We start from the raw sequence: 12,182 nt of genomic DNA on the forward strand, positions 1-12,182 counted from the left end.
GACACTATAAAAAATGATTTGTTTTCATCTTTTTAATGTCTGATAGTTAAACGCCACGGTGAAAGTAATGGTCAACTATGAATCTTGTGACTTTAAAACTTTTCTTTGGTAAATCTATTTAGAGGCTAACAAACAATAACCTTAAAAATGTTTATGTAACCAGAAAGTTCCATCATAAAGTTCTTTTGTCAGCATCACCAGCGTAGTGAAACCAAAAGAAGAGAAGGTTAAAATGCTTTAAATGACTTAACAGTACCCTTTCAAAACACATAACAATGCTTCAATCAAGTCAAATTAAAAAAAAAATCAACAGCATGGGACTTCATCAGTACCCAGAGCACTTTCCCCAAATATACAAAATGAAGTATTTAGTACTGTTTAGAAGTTAGCAGAATGTCATGAAGAAATAAATGATAGAGAAAAAATCGTTCAGGTTCAATGTTGGTTGCTTTTTCTAACTAAAAAGAGATTGACCAGCCTTTGTGCTTCCAAAACCATGTCCCTACAATATCAAGTAAAGTTGTCAACTGAAGGAATAATTCTCAACAATCTCAATAATATTGATCCCAATAGATAGTAAAAGTGACAGGGAATAAGGAGCAAGAACATCATCTTTGCTTACCTTAAATGTACTTAGTAAAGTAGATATTGTTATTATAATAACAGTCAGAGGAAGTGACAATAGTGAAAGTGATAGGGAATAAACAGTTAGCAAAAATAGTTTAACTTTTTAGTTGTTTACAATTAGGTTATGATGTGCAAATACGATATTAATCCAGTATAACATGGCTTTTTCGTTCCTTGGAGAAAACACTGTAATCCATAGTGGTCCCTATCTCCCTTATTTGAATAGATTCCAATTCAGAAAAAAGACTTAACCCCCCTTCACAAGAGGTGATGAAATATTATGAATTACTTGACAGATTTACCTATGGGTACACTTACTTACTAAGTGCATTGTTTATTCCAAGTTGGCAATTGTGGCAGAAAAACATTTAAAAGAGGAAATTTGTTTAGAAATAAGAAGTAATAAAAAGTAATAAACTGAGACTGAATTAGCGTTTGTTATGCTTATTTTTCTGTTAGGCTTTTGAATTGTAGGTTTACAGGTCTACTGTGTGGGAGGTCTTTGTTAAGTCATGCCAGAAACTATGAAAGTGTGAATATATCCTTTCTGCTTAGCGTTCAGCATGGAAATAAGATTGATATCTTAGACAGTCGTCTACTTGCACTACGGACCCTCTTCGCATGACCCTCGTTTATAGCAATACCAATAGAACTGCAGAGGCTATCCTGCATAAACAGTTTTATAATAATGATAAAGGTGAAGTTACCCAAAAAATATTTTTCAATAAAATCTCAAAAAAAAATAATTCACTTCCTGAATGTTGTGTTTTCTTCGAACATTAGCCGCGTTCTCACCTGGTTTATTCGGACTGAATCTTGCAGTTTTCTTTTTACAGGAACAACTATCTGAATACACTGACGTCATAAATCATGTTTGAGGCAGCTTTTTTTATTTAAGGGGCTGGAGATTTTGACTGAATTTTCAATGATAAGCAAAGTTTTAGCTTTTCTTGTTAAAAGTGCGAAATGAAACTTCAAATTTTGACTTAAATTTTTAGGTAAACTTCTCGTTTAAAAATCAATACAAACAAGAAAGTTTGATATATTTTTATTAATTAAAATTTTTAATGAAAAAGTATTCATATTACCTTCACTTGTATTCGCTGAAATACAGCATACGTTTCTCCATCAACTAAAGGACCATTTCTATACTCCGTTACCAAATTCGTTTTCCAAGCATGACTTGTGGATACCGTATAGGTTGAATTATCTCCTAAAAATTTTAGAATTTGTAAGCTATCGCTAGATCACGAAATTAAAGAAAAAAAAACACTAAAAATGGCATAATGCAGACGTTTAAATTAAAAATGGAAATTAAGCAGTCAAATAGAACAAAATAAAAATGCTCAAATAGCTTGTTATGAGGTAGTATTTTGGCTGTTGTTATGATTTCTATTTCGCAGCACTACAGAACTTCCCTAAATTTGCTGTGGAGCTTTTTAAATTGGTGATGCTATAGTAAAGGCTGTTTTCCACTTCAAGAAAGTTTTCTGTTTTTTGTCCCCCAAAACGACACTGTCACTGCCATTGTCAAACAAAAGCCAACTTGGTTTGTACATATTTTGTTGATTTGTCCCAAGGTTTGAGCAATAAAGAAGCTACATTTTCATAGAAAATAATTTCCCAGAATTTACCAAATGCGAAAGGTAAAGAAATAAAAACAAAATCACTTCCAGTATACTTTATTCCGCATAAACTTTTGTTTTTAAAAACTAGCAAACTAAATCAAGCACATGTTGTCTTTCTAGATGTTTTGATGCAAAAGTAACACAAGAAAACAATAATAAATTTTAATACAAGTATTAGTTATTTTGAAATTTAAATAGGAAGAGATGGGTTGTGTCTGAAGGGGCTTATGTAAGTCTATAAGAGAAAATTTCAGAAAATTCTTAAGCTCAAAGCTGAAATACCAATTCAAAATAATCCCAAACACGCATTTTTGTTTAGGCCTAAAAATTTGTATAGAGTACAATGTGAATATATTGTCAATATATTTCAAGACATAGTGTTGAGTGGGAAGGTAAAGATGGAGGCAGACAGGAACATTTTAGTTTTAAAATTTAAGTCATTGATGTTTTCAGTTTGCTTTAATTTTTGAAGCAAATGACTATTCTTATTTTTGATTTTGGGTTATAGTTATATTTTAATATTATTTAAAACTCAAGAAGGTCTAATAACGGTAAATATTAACTGACCTAACACAAAATCACCAACAGTAAGCAACTGTCTTTTGTTGAATACACCAGCTATGTATGGTTCGTCATAATCTGCTGTTTCATATGTCTTCAAGTTAATTTGTTTATACAACAATGGTTCCTTTTCCTGCCATACTGTCCTGTTAATTTTCATGATGACAATATACATATACCTAAAATCACAATCATAAAATGAAAGTACATTGCTTCTAGTTAGGAAAAATAACGTTGAAATGCAAAATATTATCTGCAATATGCTGAATTTTTTACAGATTGGAAGAAGAATAGAACATAAATATCTACCTTAAATTTGACGGTCCTTTGACCAGCTTAACTGAAGTCTTGTTTCTGACAAATATCTCTGGCACAAGTAACTTTAAGGAATCGCGTTCTAAAAAAAAATGTTAAACTCGATTTTAAGTAAATTAGTTTCATATTCATATTTTTTTAGAATAGCTAACCATCTGGTAATTGAAATCATATTTAAAATTTATTATTTGACTCACTGACTGAACTTTAATGTAATGTGCTTGCATGGTAGTTGCAAAAAAAAACCAATAAAGAAATACAAAAGGTGGATTTTCAATGCTGATACACATTTATCTAATATCTGGTTAATGACGATGGCTTTCAGTTACTGCACACAAATTATTTCGCTGTAGTGAAATATAAATACACTGGTCAAGACAGCAAAAGTGCAAGATTTAGACTGTGGCTGTTATAGAAGCATTTTTTTATAAAAGTCACTTGTCTATTATTCTTATAATTAACCCAGGATAGTCTCCATTTGTTCTTCATGAACTATCCTCTTATTTATATCATGAAAGTGTGCAAGCACAACAGCAACTCCACTAGACAACCGCCTGTGATCATTCCCATGCTTAACTTTCAGCAGAAAGGATTAATTTATCACTCTGGCATGACTTTGTCGCGATTTGGACCCAAGACCTTCTGCACTCAAAGCAACTTTCTCTACCACAAAGCCACAAGTCACAAAAATAGTGGATGGTCACTTTCTTCTTTTTCCCTCTATTGTTCTTAAACAGATATTGACATATTGCAGTAAGAGATAGCAACAGAAGCATTTAAAAAACATAAAACATGTAGCGTAATTCGTGCATCGGAATTGAAAATCTGAGATGAGTAACAGTAGTGATGTCTTGTACCATTTAAACTTGCTTGCTTTAATTTTAACAAGGGTGAAAATGTTGAAGTTTTAATGTTAAGTTCTGAAAAAAAATTGATTTTCTTTCAATACCAATACCATATTAATATTAAGTTAATACCAATATTTTTCAGAAATGTTGACATGTTTGTTCTCGTCATTTCTTAAATAGGGATAAAATGTCTATTTTCACAAATAGCAGAATGAAAAATCGCTACTTTTAAACACTTATAATGGAGCAAATATAATAACTCTTGTTAGGATTATCCTTAAAACTTGAAACTTACAATACAACTTTGTTTCATAAAGGAGAATAATTTTCCATGTTTTTGATGCGTGATTAATCCGATTCCCGATTTTTACCGATTTTAACTGAAAATCGGAAAAAAACGAATTTTCGGGCAATTTATTGCTGCCATTTTATTTCTTGTGTGATGCACTATAAGTTGCCAAGTTTGATTCAATTTGAAATTCCCAATGAAAACTTATTGAGGGAGGGGTGGGGGGGGGGGGGGGGGGGGGCGAATCCCAGAAAAATATTGACCAAAAATTAAATCCTGATACATCTATTCGGTTTTTTTTGCCTTTTTTTATTTTCAAAACAACAGGTGGTAACCCAAAATATAAACAAAAGAAACAATAAAAAAATTATAAGCCAGATGCAACTATATCATTCTCATTGCGGCAATTTGTTTTATTATGCACACTTTGATTAATGAGAAAAAATAATACAAGAAATCAGAAAGTAACTTCTCAGACTAATTGCTAAAGATCCTAATAAAACATCTAAAGGTGCAATTACATAGTAATTTCTCTGTGAAATTATAAAGAGAAAATTACCAATTGTAACTTGAGTTAAATTTCCAAAGTAGCTGATATTGTCAAATCCATGTTTTGAGATATCCTATTAAAAAAATAATTACAATAGTTAATATGCGAAGCAACACTGCTGATATAAAAAAAACAAATCTCACATTTCCATATATTACAGCTCGAGCATACAGGTAATACTTCTCCATGGTTGATATTCTTGCATTTAAGCCATCAACGTACTCTTTGCCTTCCACAAAGTAATATTTTATACCATCTGGTGACAGATCATCAGCATACACCATAGCAGCAAGAAAATAATCAAGATTCTTTAACTCTGATTCTTTTTGTTTTTTTAGCTGAGTTGGTAGATTAGACTTTCTCGTAGTTGATATCACAATTTCGTAATAGCTACACAAATCAATGTTGTATCATCAGTCGTTATAGTCAAAATACTGTTATTTTAATGGCTTATTAACCATATAGCCAGTTTATATTGGAGAATATAGAAAGAGTTTATGACATATGGATCAAACTCTGGTTTGAGTAACAAAGGTCTATATTTTCTCGTACAGATAAGCTAACGGTTAATAAGTCATTTGGTATCCAACTCAATAATAAAAAAATAATTTAACCAAAACTCACAGGTTAAAACAAAACAAAAACAGTGACTGAAAATGTAAGCAAATGTTCGAAAGACAAATACAAAATTCATTTAAAAATAAACAAACATGATTTCCATCAAAACACTTAACCTTAAGTTTTTCATAATGATGTACCATGAATTGCATAGGCGGGTTCCAAAAAGCAAATATGGCAAATGACTTTGAAAATACGAAACAAATCTTTTTTGTGAGTCAAAAGAAAGAATTATAGGTAGCGCAAATATTAAAATACTAAGCTAGTTGTTTAGTTCCTCATATATGCACACAGATTGATTAATTTAGTTAATAAAAGCTATATTAGGCATACTGAAAACATTAGGGTGACTATATAAGACTATATAAGACTATATACAAATCTATATACAATACAAATCTTGATAAATCTACACACTAGTTTTGTAACGTAATGAGGTTGTAACTAACTTACCTGATTGGTCCATTACTATCTGACGAAGAAGTCAATGTTATACACGTAATGTTGCGATATAATGTGATACTCGTAATGTTGTTAGTTTCATTTAAACAATTAATCTTAGTAAATCCAGGTGGTGGTGGTTCTAGTAAAGCCAATATTAAAAGAAACAATCTTAAATATAAATTTTTCTCTGTCATAACTAAATTGCAAAATTAGGTAGGCAGGAAAAGTAACAACTACAAAATAAACAAAACAAAACAAAATAATGAAATAAGTTATATGTTCAAGATGTTTTTAATCTGCTAATTTTTACTAACTTACTTTTTGGTTGAATGTAAAAGTTGAACGGTGCGGCAGATTCTGTAACGCCTTGAATATCTGCTGTAATATTAATCTGAACACGAGCTGCTGCAACGTTAACATTAAAAACGTTGAAACTTAAAGCAGATGTGGTAGTGTTGATAGTTTGAAAAGAAAAGTTGTGTTTATGTTCATAATCCTTAGATGCTGATATTGCAAGCTAAGAAAAAAAATCAACTATATAGAATCCATACATAAAGTCCTTTGAAAAAACAATACACCACCTTTAATTATTGTACTTAAATATCAGATTTTTTTTAGAACAGAAATATTTGGAATGATACAGATCTGTAAAATTAAATTCTTGCAAAAAAGTTTCTTTAGCTGGTTTGCAAATTCCTTTTTTGTTGTTGCTAAAATTAACTCTCCCGACATACACCAACTCGGAATCAAAAGCTAGTTACAAGAAGACGTATTCAATAAATACTTATCTGAATTCAGTCAATTAAAAATTATAAATTCTGCCATTTTATACATTAAACAATATTGGTCTTGAAACAGAAATTACATACAACATATACCAAATACATACATGATATTTGACTGAGAGAGGTTGTGAAGTCGATGCCTTCCAAGTAAATGTGATTGTAGATGAAGACAAACTTGCTTTTATGGAATGAGGCTTTTTGAGATCTACAGAAAATTAGATAAAATAAAAAAAAATTACATTACTTACAGCAGCGTAAGTTAAAATTGTGATAATTTTTGTTTTTGCTAGACTAAACATTTTATTAGTGGGGGCTGTTAGCACATAAAAAGTGTTAATACTTCAAGTTTTGGTATGCTGTTACTGGATGTGAACACTGTTGCTGTATTTGCTGGTAAAGGAAACAAAAACTGCATAAAAAATATAGGAGTAACGGAAGCATTGGCCATGTATAAAAACAATATTTTAAGACTTAAAATGACATTATGATGTTTTATATGCTTGTTTATATACTCTGCTTATTATATTCACTTTTCAAAGAGTTTTAAATAAAATAGGCAGTTTATAAACACTGGAAAGAGACAAGATTCTTTTTTTAATTTTATTTCTTATTTTTGCAGCTTTCCAGTATTACACCATACTGGATCACCATCGGGAAAGTATCGAATGGTTGCAAAGAGCCAATCAAATACTGTTGCAAGAAGAAATGTACATCTAACAAATGTTACTGCAAAAGCTTGAGTTTAAACTGCACAGAGTCATGTTTCTGTAGAGGAGATTGTTTAACAGTTTTATAGCTATGTTAAATGTTCATGCATTGATTTATTTTTGCTAAAATAATTTTTTCTTGTTATATTTTTCCCAAAAAAAATCTGTCGACAACATGACTTATATTGTATATAACTCGTTTCCAGGCTTTTTTCAACCCATGTTTTCTATTCCAAATTAATCACCACTTAATATCCTATCAATTGGCATATTATAAGTCTAAGTTTAAAAAATTTTCCTTACAAAGATAAAAAATGCTGACGTCAGCAATCACATGACATTTGAGTGTGTCTTCCTCAGAAAATCCTTTTCATGTGTGATAAATAGTATGTTGTCGAAAGTTTCATGCTTTTATCAAAAACTGAAGTATAAATGTGCTAACAGCCCCCACTAATAAAATTTCTTATACCTAATTGACATCCTTTCAATTGGAATCTCAAACAGCATTTATTATGGTTACAAGATGTCGCAATGATATACAAGTAACTGGTTACGACGTGAGGATTTAACCAGTTTACAGATAATGGAAATATTCGTTCAGATACACCAATTAGATTCTAAAGTATAACATATAAAATCTTAAATATGGAAAGCTTTGAATATTCCTTTTTCATTAACCTTTCAAGAAAAATTTTCTTTACTGTTTCTTTTAGCCACCATTAAAATATGTCAAATAATTATTTTGTAGCAGCTATCAAAACACAGACATCTGCATTAGGAAACATGTTTGGCAGCAGAATTTGGCCCTCATTAAGGTTAGCATTGATACTAAAATGGAAATTAAGAAAAAATCACAAACTTTCTTTCATATACACTATATAATTAATCATATCTGACATACCTGAGGAAAGCCAAAAATAAACAACCTTGGACAAAAAGGCGGTTCTTGCAGTGATGGTTATTGTAGTTTATGGCAAAAAAGAAATTAAAACAAAAGAAAAAGGTTGCATGCTGGCTATAAAGCAGAGAAAGCTTTGTTTTGCTAGTGAGATGTGTTTAGAGAAAAGCAACAAATATACAACAATAAGCATGCTTATTTGATACAATAATTTCTGAAATAAAATTTGCTATTCCTATATAGTTTTGATATATTTTTACTTGCAAATTCCTCAAAACTTATAGCAACGAATATAAAGATACGCTAAAAGTTTCATTTTTTGTATTGCTCACTTTCTGGAGTTGGTATTTTGAATTCTAATTAATCATATAAGTTAAACATGTGCGAGTTTTTAAAAATTTGTATAAGATTAATCATAATGACCAAATATCATAGGTTTGATAAATATATGACAAATCATATATGATTATTCTTAATAGTGTATTATAGCACAAACCATTACCTCAAGGAATCGATTTTTACGCACACCATATTGTACTTTGTAGGTTTTCACCCAGCCATCTGTATTTGAATCTCCTTGCAAAACAATTCCAGAGATCACTATTGGTTTGTTAAACGTAACATTAACATAATCTGAAATGCCTTTTAAACACCATGTAGTTGGACTGTCAATATTCATATTTGTTCTAGATGCACCATTATTCACAGATATACTCAAATTCATAATCTGTGAACATTCTAAATTAAAACAAAAAGAAAATTCCATAATTATTAGAACATTTAAGGGTTGTACAAACATAAAATAAAATTCATACCTAAATCATAACCATAAATTTCAACCTTCATACTACAATGTCCTGCACAGCTAATTGCTGTTATTCTCATATTTTTCATTAGTGTTGGTTGCCATAAAGGAATAAAAACTGCAGATACCTCTGTATTTTCCTTAAAAACCTAAAGTGAATTAACAAAATAAAAAGTGTTACAGGAAGTCACTGTATGCCCCTTTAGTCTAGCCATAAACAAAACTCCTAGTCTGTTTCTTATTCTGCGCAGTAACATGTTATTGAAATTTTTACACACTTAGCTGCATTTTTAATAGGTCAAAACCCAATAGGATTAGATAATTGACACTAACCTGATTAGATCTGATAAAGTTTATGCTATCATTTGAGTAGCTCAATTTGTACGTTTTAACAAAATGCTTTTTAAAAGCTTGATATACACCTTCCATGGATATACCAGTCACAGCTTTAATTGTCACAAAATCAACTTGCAAATACATTGGAAAGGTTGACTGTTTATACAACCCTATTCCAGGATAAAATAATCTTGCTGCTGTTGCGTTAGCTCCAGTACTTTGTGTTAGTTGTGAATTCTTTATGATGCTAGTTGACATACCCAGTGGCAAAAAAGTGTCTAAGAGGAATGGTAGAAATTAGGGAAATGTGAAATAGGACAGCTGAAGCAATTAAAAGACTTAATGTTCCAGAGGCAAATTCCTTAAGGTCAATGAGGTTTAGTGTATGAATAGGCTGATGACATTATCCAACTCTCTTAAGATATAGGGGTATATCTCCTTAACGGTTCAGCAAAAGCATAATTTTGGTCAGCATTTCAAGCTCTACACAAAAGGCTGGGGTTTAACAAATTTGTGATTTTTTTCGATGTAAATGGATCATTAATGTTGTCAATAAAATAATATCTATAACTGCAACCTGTGTACGAATTTATTGGATCAAATAAGACCTCAATCTATCGTTATATCTGCACGTTTTATAAAAGACATACAGGACTTTGCCAGTCTGGTATGCATGAAGATGAGAAAGTAAGCTAAACCTTTACACATAAAGAGAAATAACAAAATGATGACCAACTTACTGCTCTTTGAACACCCAAAAAATTCCACTCTTAAACACGGTTGAGCTATAGAATCATTATGTCTCTCTATAAGTGTTGCATACAAACGAACATATGTAGCAATCATTGGTGTAGTAAACCAGTTGTATACAACATTAATGTTATCAACGTTTGCTGTAAATTCCTAAAATATGATTCTGACATACAAACAAAAGTTAACATACCACAAAAGTAAGACTGACGATATAATTCTTTTAAGTCCATAACTGTAACTTATCTGTTGTCTTTCAAGTATTAAATTAAACAATGATCTTTCATTATAATTTTGAAAAATAAATAGCTAACCTTGCCATAGTCAAATTTATGCCAATTAGTTCCATTGGTCGAAAACTGAAGCTTAAATCTTCTGATAAAATTTTGGTAATAATTTGGATCACCTTGGATAGCCATCCCATTGATTCTTGTGTTTTGGGTAAAACGAACCTAAAATAAAAACCTTATTCTTTATTTCTAAAACATTTAACTAGCTTAGTACAGTACTATTGTCACCCAATAGGAGACAAATTAGTTTTCAGATGCTTAAAAAAAACTCACTGAATGCATGTAGATTTAAAAAGAAATATTTATATTCTTCCGTTTTGGAATGTCAAGTGGTACAACTTTCAGTTGAAGGAAAACACGAGTGTTTCACAGTCAAACTCTCTTAAACAAGAACTACAATATTTGTATTAAAGTTAAGCTATATTAGGAAATATGCACCTAAAACCACACAATATATCAGGTTTTTAAATTAGACAATGAAGATTCGACCGCTATTTGTGAAGAGCTGACAGCGTGAACAACATGTTTTCCCTCAAATCATAATGCTTATCCTTAAAAATAAACCTATAATTGGTTTGAAAGTATCACATGCCATTTACTGACCCAAAGAATGTGAATAAAGATAAGAGAATATTGTCTTTTAAATTACTCCTGGTAGGTTAAAAGCTCCACTCTGCAAATTTGTTGACATCAAAATTATAAACTTAACTTGTGAACAGTTAAAGACAGACCTGAAACCATTGTAATTTATACTCTTCTAAATATGTCCCACTCTCCCCACACCATGCCACTGAAGAAAATAATCTTCCATGGAAAGGTAAATAAACATCGTTGAATGATGAATGCGCAGTAATCTGGTTGGAATTAATATAACCATTAGACATTCCCAGGGGAATACGATCCAAACATGCTGTATAAAAAGAACACAAAATGGTATAATATTTTGCACAATAATCAATAAAAACAACAAAATGAATTTAATATGTAGATGGGTAAGTAAAGTTGTTTGATTCTTACTAAAATTTTTGCAGCAGATTGCCACAAAAAAAAGAATGCAATCTTAAATTGTCTGACTTCCATTGTCTATTTATCTACTGATAACTTTGGGCAATTTGACTGCTTACTGGACTACAGTTGTAAATAATCAAGAACAAAACTAATGTGTAAGTACTAGATTTTCCTGTTGACCTTAATGTTCTACATTCTTGTTTTCTTTAAAATGTTGAAGTGCACATGAGAAGTTAATAATGAAAAGCATTTTTCGATATTTATTCTGAAAGTTGAAGAAAAATACTATTTTGACTTTAATATTTTGGTCAATTCATAATCTCATATTAAATTAATATGCCATTATTCTTAAAAAATTCTTTACGATTTACTTTGCATGTTAGAGAAAGTTTGAAAATTTCGTGTAACAAGAACAGAAGCGGATAATAAATAGCTCAGACACACCTGTCGCCTGTTTTTCCTAAAGGCCGGAATGCACTTGTGTAAAATCTATAATCAAATATCCACTGGGGTAGGATAACAATGAAAATTTGAATTTTGATGACATCAGCAATGACCTGTCCAAATAACAAAAAAATTAGGAGTTTGTTGCCTCTATTGTGTAATTTAAAACGCTGACCAATATATATGATCACATGCTTTTCCCGAATGCTTAAAAAAAATTTAAGGGTTTTAAAATTTTTGCTAACATCAGCAAAAGCCCTGTCATGTGCACCAAAACGT

General features: G+C 30.7%; 1 protein-coding gene across 11 annotated transcripts in view; it reads right to left on the bottom strand.

Moving 5' to 3' along the window:
* LOC130655137 (uncharacterized) overlaps positions 1-12,182 on the bottom strand; it is a 32,214-nt gene that overhangs the window by 16,866 nt on the left and 3,166 nt on the right. For 10 of the 11 annotated variants that reach the window (XM_057457846.1, XM_057457844.1, XM_057457845.1 and 7 more), the window contains 15 exons: positions 11,183-11,361; positions 10,476-10,613; positions 10,152-10,314; positions 9,409-9,689; positions 9,086-9,224; positions 8,773-9,008; positions 7,842-7,989; positions 6,770-6,870; positions 6,199-6,397; positions 5,890-6,019; positions 4,962-5,208; positions 4,828-4,891; positions 3,126-3,213; positions 2,823-2,995; positions 1,716-1,840 (listed from right to left, as the gene is read on the bottom strand). In XM_057457846.1, coding sequence (XP_057313829.1) covers positions 1,716-1,840; positions 2,823-2,995; positions 3,126-3,213; positions 4,828-4,891; positions 4,962-5,208; positions 5,890-6,019; positions 6,199-6,397; positions 6,770-6,870; positions 7,842-7,989; positions 8,773-9,008; positions 9,086-9,224; positions 9,409-9,689; positions 10,152-10,314; positions 10,476-10,613; positions 11,183-11,335 — 2,385 coding nt within the window. In that variant the 5' untranslated portion in view covers positions 11,336-11,361. Of the gene's footprint in view, positions 1-1,715; positions 1,841-2,822; positions 2,996-3,125; positions 3,214-4,827; positions 4,892-4,961; positions 5,209-5,889; positions 6,020-6,198; positions 6,398-6,769; positions 6,871-7,841; positions 7,990-8,772; positions 9,009-9,085; positions 9,225-9,408; positions 9,690-10,151; positions 10,315-10,475; positions 10,614-11,182; positions 11,362-11,903; positions 12,140-12,182 lie in introns of those variants that run through there. The other variant, XM_057457843.1, reaches the window with a different exon arrangement.

The sequence above is a fragment of the Hydractinia symbiolongicarpus genome, chromosome 8, assembly GCF_029227915.1.
Source record: "Hydractinia symbiolongicarpus strain clone_291-10 chromosome 8, HSymV2.1, whole genome shotgun sequence".
Classification (NCBI taxonomy): Eukaryota; Metazoa; Cnidaria; class Hydrozoa; order Anthoathecata; family Hydractiniidae; genus Hydractinia; species Hydractinia symbiolongicarpus.